Below are 15621 nucleotides of genomic sequence, written 5' to 3'. Positions count from 1 at the left end.
TTTGTTTTCCTGCGTTTCTCCACTGCTTCTGGATGCTGGTTTTGCTGGGTTCTTGGTGGAGTGTTGGGTGTTGGAGTTCCCAGCTCGCTATTCAGTTGGTGCGAGTCGGGGTGCCTCCCTATTGTCTCGGCGCCATCTTTCTCCCCAATCTTGGACTTTTGCTTTATTACAGTGAAGAGTAGTAATTAAATTACAACATCTTTGAGGAAAAGAGATTCACAGGACTAAAGGCTATTTTAAAAGTTATTAAATAAGAAAAAAAGATGTAACAAACAGAACAAGAAATGTACCCAAGGCCTAACGGATGAAACTGTAACCTCTCTGTACATCACTTTGACAATAAATAAGTATAAAAAAATAAATAAATAAAAGTTATTAAGTTGAGCCTCAGTGGCTCATGCCTGTAATCCTAGCTATACAGGAGGCTGAGATCTGAGCATCATGGCTCTAAGCCAGCCAGGCAGCGAAGTCCATAAGACTTATCTCTAACTAAACACCCAAAAGGCAGAAGTAGAGCTGTGGCAGAGTGCTAACCTTGGAACAAAAAAGCTCAGGAATAATGCTGAGGCCCTCAGTTCAAGTGGGCAGACACACACACCCACACCCACCCCACACACACACAGAGTTACAAAACTTTATTTTTTTTTTAAAGTATTTATTTCCTGGATGTCCCTCAATGGTTTCATGTGCTAAAGGTTCGGTCCCCGGGGTGGCACTGTTGAGAGGTGACAAAATGTAAGAAGTGTGGCCTACCAGGAGGTCTTTAAGTCATTGGCACTATGCCCCTGAAGGTGATGGGGTGTCTCTGTGTCTCTCTCTGTCTCTCTCTGTCTCTCTCTGTCTCTCTCTCTCTCTCTCTCTCCTTATTGGCACTGTCCCTTAGCTTTTACGCTCAAGGCTGGTGTTCTACCACTTGAGCTATAGATCCACTTCTGGCTTTTTGGTAGTTAATTGAAGATAAGAATCACAAACTTTCCTGCCAGGGTTGGCTTCCAATTAGAATCCTCAGATCTCAGTCTCCCTCATAGCTAAAATTCCAGACATGAGCCACCATTTTTTTTTTTAAATTCCTGGCCTTGAAGTAAGCATCTTCACTCCACCATGATATGCTATCTCAAGACAGGCCCTAAGCACTAGAGCTTCCACTTAATGCTTCTAAAATTGTGAACCAAAATAAACTGTTATATGTCTAAGTTGATTATTTCAGGTATTCATTATAGCAATGGAAGCCTGAATGAACATAGTCATGATAATACATCAATGACAACATACAATCCACAGGAACCTACACAGCAGGGTAACAGATGTTAATAGAGAAATATTCAAAGAACCCCTTTGGAGTTCTCTGATGAAGGAGTGACTTAAACCTTTCAGAAAGACGCTAAGACCCCAGGGGGAGTTTTCTGCTGGAGGAGGAGGGACTCAGAACCATCTGGGCCCAGAAACAAGCTCTGTGTAATCCTAATCGCACTGTGGCTCAGCTTCCTCATCGGGAAATGAGGACAGTTACTTCCCAATAAAGCTTTTGTGACGATCTACTAAGTTAATAAAATGGGAGATGCCTAGGACAATGCAGTTCAAAGGACTTCCATAAGTCAACACAAGGGCTTCTACATAATCAGGCCTTTCAGCAAGCAGCTATGTTTTCCTAAAACATACCTCAGTTCCTTTTAATACAGAGAAGGTGAGAGGAGGGGGAAGCAGGGAAAGGAAGGAAAGGGAAAAGATCACTTAGGCCAGTCTACCAATAAAGAGCAGAAATATACTCCAAGTTTTCCTAAATGAGCCTCTTCTCAAAACTACACAAGATTCCCTCCCCAGAGGCACAGAGAAAAGAATGTAAAGCATTGGCCCAGATGAAAATTAATAATAGCCCACTAATATATATTTCACAAGGAATAATCAGTAGTAAATGGAGGTATGGGAAAACATTCAACCTCATTAATTTAAAAAAAAATCTGGGGCTGGGGATATAGCCTAGTGGCAAGTGTGCCTGCCTCGGATACACGAGGCCCTAGGTTCGATTCCCCAGCACCACATATACAGAAAACGGCCAGAAGCGGCGCTGCGGCTCAAGTGGCAGAGTGCTAGCCTTGAGCGGGAAGAAGCCAGGGACAGTGCTCGAGCCCTGAGTCCAAGGCCCAGGACTGGCCAAAAAAAAAAATCTTAACTACATTAACTGTGTTCAACTACTAAATTAACCCCCCCCCCAAAAAAAAAAACGCACAAACAACCTTATGTTTTTAAAAGAGATTACTCAATGCTTGCCAAGACAAAAATAAAGTCCCAGTTTTCAGGCATTGCCTGCGTGAGCAAAGGAGTGCAGACCTTTAGCAAACAAGTGGGCAGTCTGTCTGCAGAGCCAGAAAAAGCTTCCACTCCCCAGCTCAACCATTTAATTTCTAAGAATTCCAGCCTAAAGAAATTTATCAAAACAGAAGCAAACTTGTACCCACCCTCATGTTCACAACAGGGTGCGTCATTTCCAAAGTGGCTATAAGGAAGCTGTTAATGCTGGGCTGGGGAGGGGGGGTGAGGGGAGGGGGTAGCTCAAGGGTACAGTGCTTGCCTAGCAAGTACAAAAACCTGGGTTCCATCCCCAGCACGGAAAACAACAACAAAACCATAAATAAAACGTAATGAGAAGTAACAAATAACTTAAGTAAGCTATAGTGTAACAAATACCAAAAAATGGACTTGTTTCCAGGCACTCAAATGTAAAAGACAAATATACAAAAAGAATATGATGACATATAGAAATAGTGATGTGGCTCAAGTGGTAGAGTGCTAGCTAGCTTTGAGCAAAAGAAGCTCAGGGACAGTGTCTAAGCCCTGAGTTCAAACCCAAGGACTGGCAAAAACAAACAAACAAAAAAAAAAACAGAAAAAAGAAAATAACATGGTACAATGCTACATAGAAAAACTAGGAATGCAAAACAGGACACCCATAGTGATGACAACAGAAAGGCACCTGAGTGACAGCTTCCAAGACAGCTGGGTCTACTAGCATATGGATTCTCATATGATTCTTCTGTTTTTCTCCTCTCCCTACCCTCAGTTTTTACACTATGTCATTTTGTTACCATTATGATAACATTTCTTGCTGTCCCAAAAATCTGGCCTCTGATATGGATATAAAAGAGCTGCTCACTGGCTGTGTCCCACCACAAGACACCTCTCTCCCTCTCTGTGTCTCTAACTCTCTCTCTCTCTCTCTCTCTCTCTCTCTCTCTCTCTCTCTCTCTCTCTCTCTCTCTCTCTCTGCATATTATCCGGTTAGTGTCAAAGTATCACTCTGCCCTAAAGGCCCTGACCTCTGCAAGGACACTGGATGCTTAGCCCTCTCCTAAAGCACCCAGTTATGCCAAAGAATAAGACAAAGGGTTTTGTGACTTGCGGAAGGCAGGGGAGGAAATTGGCACAGATCGATCAGCTGCTCCAGAGGTGTCCTTGAAGAGATGCAGGCTCAGCCTTGCTGCCCTGTTTCAGGCTGAAGCCACCATGCATTTCTGTCAGCTAGGCATGCATCAATTCTTCAAGTGGTCTTAAGTATCTTCAGCAGCATAAGTAAAAAAAAAAAAAAAAAAAGGAAAGGTTTTTCTATTATACTATTTTTTGGTCGATAATAGGGCTTAAACCCTGCACTCCTTCACAAACTTCTCACGGGCCCAATGTTCCCAGTTAGCTCATGACCAGAGCTAAAGAAAACAAACCATCTCCCCAAAAGAAGCAATTCCACACCTGTGTAGTATTTAATAATCCTTACAACTAGACAAATGATGGAGCTCACATGTGCTGGCTTACTTGAAACTCAAATTACAAGTGTTACATTTCTAGCCGCTTAGAAGCCATGAAAAAAAAAATAGAAAAGAAGTTGAAATAGATATAGCACTTTTCAAAAGCAATGGGGGGGGGGACACAGAAAAAGAAAGCATTATGTCTAATGTTCTATTTTAGAAAAATCACACAAAGGAAATAGTCTCCCCCTCATTCCCAATTTTCCCTCTCTAAAACTTGTCTGAAGAACAGGAGCAGGCCTGGGGGAATACTTGGGCCAGGTGACGGGCCGGTCTCTGGGCCAGCAGCCGCCTTTATTCATACATTGAAAAGTGAGCGAGCATCTGGCTCCCTGGATGGCCTTGTGGTAGCCTACAAATCCAGCACTCCTTCCTGTGCGTCAATGGCCTGGACTTTAAATCCCCAGCAAGAGTGATGCCAACAGTTCAAGTCATTATCCCATCCTCAGCCATTTCCTCTGCTGGCTTCAAGAGAGACTGCAGATTCGGAGCCAGAACACAGAGTCCTCCTGACAGAGAGGCCACATGGCTGGTTCCCAAAGCTCATGAGTCAAAACAGGTGGTCCCAAGACGGTGGCCCTTCAGGAAAGCCTGTGCCTGCCCTCCTGATGCTTCCATCTGTCGAAGAAGCAAGGCAAAGACCTGTTGGAGATTCAGATTGGCCTTAAGTGGGGAAGGGCAACTAGGGCTCCCTTAGAGACACTGCCCTTCCCCCAGCCCTGGGGCTGTGGAAGGTAGTCCCTCCCAACTTCAGGCTTCAACAGAAAGAGAAGCAAAGCAGCCCCCGCCCCTGGGAGCTAGCATGTGTACAATGGCGGGGATCCCAAAAACCCAGTCCTTGGGGGGCTGTGGTCTCCGCCCATAGAGGAAGTTCTATGACATCACCTTTTAGTTCTTTTAGCCAATCGTTAGCCCCTCTCCTGCGCACGCCTCTGGGGGTATAAGTTGTTGGCACCTCCTTTGAATAAACCAGAATGCCCCTGTGGCTTTCTCCAGGACTCCCACGCATCCGTGTCTTTTTTGAAGGGCATGAGGAGTCTGGTTCGGCCACATGCACTGAGGCTTACCCGTGTCCCTTCACTCCACCTTGGGCGCCCGCAGGTCAGGCGTCCAGGGGAGAGGGTGAAAAGGGGAACACACTTAAGAGGGAGTAATCTTAGCATCCCCGAACCAGGGGAGGTGAATCTAGCCCGGCAAAGATCCATGGCCAAGTTCCCTCTGCAGAGACAAAGGGAAGGGGTGGAGGTGGAGGAGGAGGGGAAGAGGAGGAAGGAGGAGGAACTCAGTGAGGGCATGATCAGTGGACACCTAGAATCTTCAACTCACATCCCTCCTTTCTTGCAGCTGATCCTCAACCTAGACCTCCTCTGTGGTTTCTGTGCACAAAATGAGAAGGAGGCTGAATGAGGAAGTGAGGCAGGAAGGACCACCAAGACCATCACTACCTGGCGGTGCCCATATGAAGATAATACCCCTGAGAAGGCCCAGAGTGCACCCAGCAGCAGAGAACAAGGGGAAGCAATGCAGATGGGTTCAGCCTCCACTTCGTGCTGGAATTTGGCCACATCAAGGTAACTCCACTGTGTACTCTTAAAACTGTCACCAGCATGGGCTTTGGGTCAGGCAGCCCCCAGTGCAATGCCAGGTCCGTTCCCTGCAGGTGGAGAGCTAGCATCCAGATCTAGGCCTCTTCTCCTGGTACCAGGATGTCACCCGCAGCCATCCCCAACAACAACCGCAGGCAGGTCACTCACGGCACTCCTTTTCGTCGCTCTTGTCGAAGCAGTCGGGCAGCCCGTCGCATTGCCAGGTACCTGGGATGCAGCGCCCGTTGCTGCACATGAATCTGCCGGGAATATTGCACTCGTTGGTGAAGTTGTTCCCAGGGAGCAGCTGGCTCTCTGTTAAGAGAGAGGCGAGCAGGGTGGTCAGAAGACACAGCAATAGCAATCAGGGCCTGACTCTCCACCCAGCTAGAAAGATCATAGGTGAGACTTCCAGGAGGTCTCTGGGCCTCAGTTTAGCCTCTTGGCCTGATGAACTGCTCCACCTATCTGCTACAGATTCTGAGATACTAAGCTGGAAAGACTACAGGGCAAGCACGAAATAGATGCTCAAAGAGACTGGCCATAAAAACCCAAAAGTTCTTCACTAGCAAGCAGTTTAACAGCTATAAGTTAAAATGCAGATAAGAATGTGCATTGGACTCCCGATATCTCTGTTAGCAAGAACTGCAGGAGCCTTCCAGGCCTTAGATTCACAGTCCCTACAATCCCAGAGTCCTTGGATATAGGCCAAGTTGGCAACAATACTGAGAGATCACTTCATTCTAGGAAATAAGATGCCCTGGGCTGACAAACTGACCTGCCTGAAGTTGTGTGAATAGGAAAAGCCAAGATGAAACTTGAACTCAGGCCTTCTAACCCCCAGGAGGCTAGTCTGACTGCTACACTGCCTGCCAAGAGTTACTAGAGGTTTAGAACCAAGCCCAAGGTTCAGGTTCAACTTCACCAAGTAATTAGAAAGTGCCAAGGCCCCTACACCAAGCCACCATGAGGAAAGCAAATAGAGAAGAGTGAAATGATGATGGCAGGCAGACGAAGGTTGGAAAATCATCCAACTAACCAGATTCATCAGTCAGTGAGATCAATAGCTGGGGAGATAAGGAGCCAGGGGGATGTAAAATAAGCTTGGAGAAAGGAGAAAAGACCAGCCCCTCAGCTAACAGCAGCTCCAGAGCCCTACCTCCACCTCCACCTCCACCCTCACTCCCCATTCATTCAAAGAGCATTTATTCGGCACTTAGGACCAACCACTTGTGCTATGTGTGAAAGATACAAAGCTGGAGGTCCTTCCTTCCTTCAGGCTGTAAAGGCACACACACATGCTAACTTTGGTACCACTGCTATATTAAATATCTGGCCTTTATTAGATGCAACGAGGGGGAGGGGGAGGAGGAGGGAGAGAGAGAGAGAAAGAGAGAGAGAGAGAGAGAGAGAGAGAGAGAGAGAGAGAGAGAGAGAGATTTTCCAGGAAAGAGGTAGAATTTCCAGTTTGAGAAATACATAGGGATGAAAAGCAAGGACCCTTCAGGTCCAGAGAACAATGTCAGCAAAGACATGGGACAAGATACAAGAAGGCTCAGCCCAGAAGAACATGGATAAAAATATGTGTTCTGACTGTTAGGGATTACAAACCTATTATGCTACCATTTCTTTTGTTCTACTACCCAATCAGGTATCATTAATCAATCATGGCACTCTGTCCCACTGAGTCTAGGCTCAACACCAGATTCCCTCTGAAGATGGCTCCAGAAAGTCACCATCAACCCTGAGAAGGATATAAAAATCAGTGCACTATCTCCAAGTGAAAGGTCATGATGCTGATGGGTCTGATAAGGAGGAAGCTAGCCTAGTGCTGGATCCTAGCCAGACACCAAGTACTCCATTCAGAAACCACACACTCCAGCTGTTTCTTAACAGCTGTTCTGGGTGTCACCAGGGCCAAGGAATGCAGAATTGTCACTGTATTTTGTTTGGAAGTCACTTACACTTACTTCTGTAGACAAAGCTAATTCTTCCAGGCATTATTCCCCCGCCCCACCACCACACACACACCCCTGGGAAAAGCCAGTATAACTGTGAGATCTTGTTCTGACAAACGATTTTCCAGAACCAGAAAATTGGTCAGATTAGATTCCAACGTGCCTGCCCTGATAGCTGAATAAGGCTGGTCGCAGAAGGATTTAACAAACGAATGTAAATGCAGAGATTAGATACCATGTCCACTACAGCAGGTGTTTCTACCAGCCATGGGATAGGACGGAGCCCAGAGGATGACAACAAAGAGAAGAACATCCTCTTTGCTCTCCTGGTGCCAGTCCTCCTACACACAGCTTTGTCCTTTTGGGACACGCCAAGAATATCAAAGCAAAAGCACCAAGGCGAAGGTAATTGCAACCTATTTGTTCTATTTTCAAAACCTTCCTCAAACCCATCCAGTGGGTCTCACAATTGGCACCAAACAACAAATCCCTTTTGCAGCCAGTGGTCTAGTTAGGGAGCAATGTTGTCCTGAAGGGAATGTGTCAGTTCCTAAGGACATGTAGGGTTGTCATGACTAGGAGCAGGGTGCCATTGGCATTTAGCATGGAAAGGTCAGGAATGTTGCTTTGTATCCTGCAGGACAGGATAAGAACTAAGAACTGTTCACCAGAAATAATGGAGCTAGGGTAAAGAAATCCCGGGTTAAACCCACCTGCTACCCAACACTGCTCTCTCCTTCCAGATCCTTATCTTTACAGAGAGTTACGTTTTTAAATGCAGCTAATAGTTCTGATACCTTTTAGAAAAACAGGCTTCCTGTCTCTGCCCATTAAAGCATTAAAAGGAAGGAAAGTGTTTAAACAGAGTAAGTTTGTTTGGAAGTCAAAGTAAAGCTGTGAAAGGAAGTAGCAAGACTCTTCATCCTAATGAAGAGTCCAATGGACTTCTCCCATAGGGAAGCTTTTATAGTATAGAGCTCCTCCCATATTTCCTCTCCTTAGCTTGTGCATGTACCACCTCAGCTCTTTTCATTGGTTGAGCAGGCACCCAGAGCATCATAGGAAGAAGAAATATTTGAGGAGGAGCCCAAAGCAGTATGGGAACAAGTGCCCTGATGGGACACATGTTATGTCCACCACTTTTTAACCCTATCTATCCCCTTTGTCCCTCAGTTCCTCTTTATCCTTAAGGACAAATCATAAATCTCAAACTCTCCAGGATCTACACAGCCCAACTTAATCCTGCCCCACCCACTCACATCTAACACTTCCTTTGGGACCACTCCCTTGACCTCACCAATATCGTCCAGGCCAGAAGGCCTCCCACCATGCCACCAGTGAACCTTCAGCTCATCTCTCATCTGATGCTGTGGACTGAAGTTTGTCCCTTGAAATTTATATACTGTAGTCCTAACTCCTGGTACCTCAGAATGTGAGCAGTAAATTTAAAGACAGGGTCTTTAAAGAGCAAATAACATTAAAATGAGGGCCACAAGTTGGCCCTAATGCAATACAGCTGGAATACTTCTTTAAAAAAAAAAAAAAAAGAAGGAATTAGGACAGAAGCATAATGGGAAGACCACTAGGCGATAAGAATTTAAAGGTAACCTTCTACAAATGGAGGTGGGAGGGGTAGGCTTGAGAAGAAATCATCCTGCCCACACCTTATCTCAGATGTCCAGAACTGTGAGACAATTCAATCCACCTTATGTCATGGGCTTGCCAGAGCAATCCAACCCAACCAACTAACATCCTCGTGTTCACCCTTCCACCTCAATTTAAATCGCTAACTCTGAGACCCCTTTAGGGACACCCAGCCTGAATGGTGGCTTGGTTGTTCACTCTGGTCATGTTTTGTTAACAATTTTCCTTTTCCCCAACTTATACCTAAGTGTGATGTGTCTACATTGTCCTTTTCTGGACAGAATGCTCACTGGGGGCAGAGAAGCACTACCTTGCTCAGCTCTATATTCCAGGCACCTGGGGTCACTCTCTTGATCCTCAAGAATTATCTGGAAGGACTCTTAAAAAGGAAAAGCAAATGCTGCACATATTCTTCATACAAATATATACAAATACAAATGCAAGCATATTCTTCATCCCTAGTACTTTTCCCTGCAATGTGAGTAGGATCTGCACACAGAAAGTTTTAAAAGGGGACGTATTTTAAAAGGGGCTGTCTGGACTTCAACAAGTAAATGACTACCCAGCCTGCTTTAAAAGAGGTTGGAGAGCATTGCAGCCCAACAGCTGGGCTTCCTAGTGGCTGAAATATTGATTTCATCTCAGTGTACTGGGTCACATTTAGAATTGAGAAAGGACAAGCATTAGCACGAAGTTGGCTAGCTGGGGCTTGTCTTCTTCCCTTCTCTGGTGGTTTTTATTATTATTATTACTAAGTTAAAATTTTTAGCAGTGTTATCCATTTTCACTGCAGCGTATCACTTATTTAAAATAACTATACCATCTGTATCAAGAATGAAAGAAGAAGGAGAGGAGGAAGAGGAGAAGGAGGAGGAGGAGGAGGAGGAGGAGGAGGAGGAGGAAGAGGAAGAAGAGGAAGAAGAGGAAGAAGAGGAAGAAGAAGAAGAAGAAGAAGAAGAAGAAGAAGAAGAAGAAGAAGAAGAAGAAGAAGAAGAAGAAGAAGAAGAAGAAGAAAAGCAATGAAAACCAAGTCCTTCTGTATTGGACAGAGGCAAGCAGCCAGCTACGGCAGCTTCCCCTGTAATCCGTGACATTCACAAATTTCTGCTTGATGAGGGGAACAGAACTGGGCAAGTACAGAAACGCCAACAGCTGTGGCATTCCACCAGAATCATTTCAGATCGTGCAATGAGTGACGCAGATTTTTCCAGCTGAGAATTTGGAATTCTCCCTTCTCCAGCTGAAATCCTGTGTGATTCTCTCCTTACTCTCTGCTCATCTTCTCTCCCAAGAGGCACCTTGGGCTGGGTTCAACGCAGAATTGACATCTGCAAACCATCAACAAGCCTGGCTTTCAGATTTCTGACCAACAGCCTAGCCTTTATTCTCCTCTGCATCCTGACAATCCAGGTCTGTTGGCTCAACAAACACAGCAAGCAAGACATACAAATGTATCTATGCACAGACACACTGACAGTTTAACACACACTTCTGCAGATCTCAGAATTCAACTAAAATCTCTCCCGAGAATGAACAACCTCTTTCCACTGCCATGGGCCAACAAATATGGTATTATGAGGCCCACTGGAAGTTGCTCTCTATTATTTTCCCTGTGACTTGCCTCTGAGATGCACTCACAAAGACATACTCATGCATGCACATATCATATCCATGGGCACCTACTCAGGCAGTAGGTTTGTTTCTGAACATCTCTCCAGGATCCCTGAAGGGAGTCTGTGTTGATGATGGCATCAGTACCAGACAGAACCCCAGACATCTGTCCTACGCATTTCCCAGAGCCATTCAGTTCTCATTAAATGAAACACTTCATGCTGGATTCTGGCGATGAGCACACTTTAGCTGTCATTAGAAAGAGTGGTCACGCAAGGATGTCTGTGTGGTAAGAAGATATGGTTCAGGCTCCATCGCAATCCAGGCTGCACGCCACCCTTATCACATGAGCTCATTCCACAAGCCCTACCTTCATATATGCCCATCTGACCAACAAAGATGTAACCTAGAGAGATTGCTATGGTCTAAGAAAGGTGGCCCTGGGTATTCAGAGATTTGATAACACTGTCTACAAGCCCAAAGGAAGAACATGTACAGTTATTCACTGGGAACCAACTACAGATGGAGCAAGTCACCAGGATAGTAAGTGAGCCCAGCCATCTACCACAGTCCATACACCACACAGTTTATTTCTCCCATGAAATAATAAATGTTTTGGTTCCTTCCTATAAAAAATGAGAGTGTAAAGAAAGCCAGTGGCTAATATTAATGAAGCAAGCAAAGATGAAGTGGAGAGGTGTAGGAAAAGGACAGCTTTCCACCAGGAAATGGCTGTTTAAATTATTTTCCTCCTGTATTTATAGCCTCGTTAAGGACTTGAAGCTGTTACTTACATTTTTTTAGCTCTGCTTCATTGCACTTCATGAAGAAAATTATGCTGGAGTGGCATTCATGTAGTGGGAATCTGCCAGCACCATTGGACACAGCCCTCAGGAGATCCAACATTCACAGTCCCGGGATCTCACAGCCATAGCAAGAAGTGGTGCTTTCATGACACTGACCTGCAGGTACATCCTGTGCCCCACCCCCAGCCTGGCCGCTCCTCCCCTTGGGCTCCTTTAACCACCCTCAAGAAGTTGATTATTATTGACTTTTCACTAGAGAAGATCTAATATCTATTGAATCACTTAAACTTGGCAGGAGTTTAACATCAGTTCTTTTTTATTTCTTACAATAGGCAAGAAATCGGCATTCTGCTCATTTTGCAGAGGAAGAAACTGAAGCACAAGAAGTAACTTGCCCAAGGTCACCTAACTAGAACAGTATACGAGTGGCCAGGTAATATTTCAGCATTCAGGCCAAGAGGACAGACTAAGGAATCTATATGAGAGAAAATAATATTCTATGAAGTTCTTACTGATAAAATTCAAAATGTTTTCTTAATCATCAAGAACAGTTTTCTGTGATGTAAGTCTACAAGGACAAGTGTGGAATTCTCCCTGGAAAGGGAAGGATAACTAATTTCTGTTAATTGAGGCTAGCATTCCCCATCATCAAAATCTATTGCAAGTGCCTGCAATATGTATACCCCCACTCCCACCCAGCTATTCAAACATGTAAATGCCATTCATTGTTTAGGAATGTTTAGAAACAGGTGGTAGGCTGGCTGTGGTCCACTTGCCAATCAGCTTCTGTACCTCAAGACAAGAGATCTTTGTAAAGTAAGAAATGACAGAGGAGTCAGGTTTCAAGACACTTCCTATCTATCCTGTCAGATTGATGGCACTGAAAAAACCTATTGTTCCTTGTGTGTCCTCTTCCCCCGAGGGACCTTGGCTATCATGTCACTATGGCGTCCTCAGCAGAGCAAGTGGCAGATGCCTGCCACATTCTCCACAAATGACTGTTGACTGAGATGTGAGGACAAAACCTAGTGACCCCTAAGTACCTTTCCAATGCTGACATACTTGAGTTCTGGCAGTTTGTCTAATCTGCCTTGAACCCACTGACACTTTATGGTTCAAAATGCTTTGGATTAATCAAGTTGGGTCTGCAGAAACTTTGAAGTTTGGAGGAAGAGCTGACCAGAAGCCAAGAGCTTCTGTGTTCTCTCTTCACACATACCCATATCCTCATCAATGGTGGGCCAAGAACCACTACCCAGGCTTTCTGCCTTTGCAGCTTCCAGCAGCAGCAGTGGGAAAGCAGTGAGGCTACATAGAAGGTGAGGAGAGCAGACAGCTTCCCAATCAATTTTATCAGGCTGGCCATAAGCTAGGCTTAAAGTCAGGTCGATCAACACTGCACTTGAACAGCTCTCAGAAATAGCCACAGGGTCAAGGTGAAGATGAAGGAACATGGCCAATGCCAAGGTTAGGCCCAGGTACTCAGGGACAGATGCAGCCATCTCCACAGTCACTGGGAATCATTCTGCAACCAACCATCATCTGCAGATTCCCCCCATTCCTCATGCAGGGCAAGAATGGAATGCACCAACCAGGAAGTGAGGTCAGAAAAGCAAAAATGTGCCCTAAAGCACATCTCTATAACCTCAGGACAAAATAAGATATCATGCTCCACCATAAGAACACAGAGAAAAAAGGGAAAGCCTCATCAACACAATTGCCTTCAAAGGTAAAACTCTTAGCCATTAATAGATAAAACAAAGTAAAAAGACTTGTCACTCATTGAGAGATGAGATCCGCTACATATCAGATCCACAAAGTGTCAATATATAGAATTCTCTCATAAAACTATATAAGAAAACTATATAAGAAAAGTGATCTGACATAGAAATGGCCAAAGCATAGAAACAGGTACTTCCACTGATGAGAAAACTCAACTAGCCACTTAATATGCACTCAATGCCACTTACAATCAAAGAATAATTAAGGGAATAAGGAAGCTCTCTTCTTAACCATCAGACTTTCAAAAACTTGAAGTATGGCATCTCAAGTAGCAAGGAGATGAGAAGAGCAACAGGGACCTACATGTGGCACCTGATGAAGAAACTCTGGAGAGCAATGTGGCAGCTCATCATGAAGCTGGGATGCTTACATGTAGCCTATCACCTTCCAGTACTCATCCTAGGCTGGGGACAAATGTACACAGTGCACAGAACTACAGCAGCAGAACAAAGCTGTAGAACAAGCCAAACGTTCATCAGAAGGGGAACAGAGTGAAGCCAACAAAGCCCATTCACACAGGGAGATGCATCCAATTAAATGCTATTGCTCACTGAATGAAGTGGCATAGCATGAATCCACGTAGATAATTCTGAAAAACTTAATGCTACACAATAAAAGCAAGTTGCAGACTATCATCTACATTAAGTTCAATCGTGTGTATGTGTGTGTGTGTGTGTGTGTTGCATGTACATGTGCTGGTCTTAGGGCTTGAACTTGGGTATTGGGCTAGGCACTATCTCTAAGCTTTTTTTCACTCAAGGGTAGTGCTCTACCACTCAAGCCACAGCTCTTACTTTCAACTTCTTGCTGGTTGTTAACTGAAGATAAAAGACTTTTCTGCCCAGGCTGGTTTCGAACCAAGATCCTCCGATCTCAGCTTCCTGAGCCAATGGCACCAGGGTAACACATGCTATTTTAATGAATCTATGGAGATGGAAAAGTATATTTATTTTATTATTTTTTGTTTTTTGCCAGTCCTGGGGTTGGACTCAGGGCCTGAGCACTGTCCCTGGCTTCTTTTTGTTCAAGGCTAGCACTCTGCACTTGAGCCACGGTGCCACTTCTGGCCGTTTTCTATATATGTGGTGCTGGGGAATCGAACCCAGGGCTTCATGTATGCGAGGCAAGCACTCTTGCCACTAGGCCATATTCCCAGGCCAAAAAGTATATTTTAAATGTACAGGGAGGATAAATATCAAGTTCAGGACCATGATTTCCTCTAGCAAATGGGACCAGAGAGGTTAGTAATTAACTTCAACTGTCTTTCTTAATTTAAACAACATTCAACAAGCAGGGTAAAATATCACAACATGCCAGGCACCAGTGGCTCACACCTGTCATCCTAGCTTCTCAGAGGACTGAACTCTAAAGACCATACCTTAAAGCCGGCTCAGGCAGGAAAGTCCATGAGACTCTTATCTCTAATAAAGTGCCCCAAAGCCGGAAGCGGAGCTTGTGTCTCAAGTGGTAGAGCACTAGCCTAAACCAAAAAAGTTTAGGGACAGTGCCTAGACCCTGAAATCAAATTCTAAGAACAGCACACACACACATACACACAAGAAATCAGAACACTAGGAACTGGGTTACTAGTAAAGCACCTAAGTTTGCTCAGTGTTGTTTTTCCCTGTGGTTTAAAAACATGTTCCATGAACAAAATCCATTACAAAGAATAAAGGCGATATTGATATATGGAAAAACCTATGAGAGAAACATGGAATCACTTGCCACTAATCTAGGCTTCCACAAAACCCTCAACTACAAAAGAATGAGAGACAAAGGGGACAAGTGTTCACACTTGGAAAGAAAGAGCAAGATGTCCATGGAGGAGATTCAGTCTATTATAAATGCTTTTCATTTTGTGAAAGGCAGCAACAGTAGCAGAGTAAAAGCCGATTATGGAGGGGAAGAATGAACATATCTCACAAAATAGATTTACCCTCCCAACATGTAGTTATAGCATTCCAACAGTAAGAATAGCAAGGCCTAGCCAGCAAGTCAGATACTAAATAGTCTTACATATCAACTCCCTAAGAAACCAGAGTTTGAAAAACCACTTAAAAAACAACAAAGGAACCCTCTTCCTTAAACTAGCCCCATCTTCCTCCTTCCTCACCACTCAATGTGGGGGGCCACTGGTTCAGTAAAGGAGGCTTGATTGGGGCAGTCAAATCTCTGATTTGTCAGCAGCTTAAGTGGCTTTACACACTAAGGAACACACAAGAGCTGGTATGTAACATGGGGGGGGGGGGGGGAGAAAATAAAAGCTGTGTCCTGTACCTTGTCCCTCTTTTCTACAGGAAAGCAGATGTTAAGATGTTAATGCAAAGAGCCATGTGTGCACTCAGAAGTTTGACAGACCTGTGTCCAAAAGCTTAGCAGTAACTATAACTACAAGCTGTATGACTTCAGACAGGTAAGTTATCCTCTCTGGCCTTAA

At 44.7% G+C, this 15621-nt stretch overlaps 1 protein-coding gene across 1 annotated transcript in view; it reads right to left on the bottom strand.

Moving 5' to 3' along the window:
- Ldlrad3 (low density lipoprotein receptor class A domain containing 3) overlaps window positions 1-15621 on the bottom strand; it is a 238186-nt gene that overhangs the window by 164812 nt on the left and 57753 nt on the right. Inside the window, exon 2 of the mRNA XM_048360270.1 lies at window positions 5552-5698. Coding sequence (XP_048216227.1) covers window positions 5552-5698 — 147 coding nt within the window. The remainder of the gene's footprint in view (window positions 1-5551; window positions 5699-15621) is intronic.

Source organism: Perognathus longimembris, chromosome 13, assembly GCF_023159225.1.
Source record: "Perognathus longimembris pacificus isolate PPM17 chromosome 13, ASM2315922v1, whole genome shotgun sequence".
NCBI lineage: Eukaryota > Metazoa > Chordata > Mammalia > Rodentia > Heteromyidae > Perognathus > Perognathus longimembris.
The sequence above is the reverse complement of the archived record's forward strand: the minus strand, read 5'-3'. Positions and strand labels throughout refer to the sequence as shown.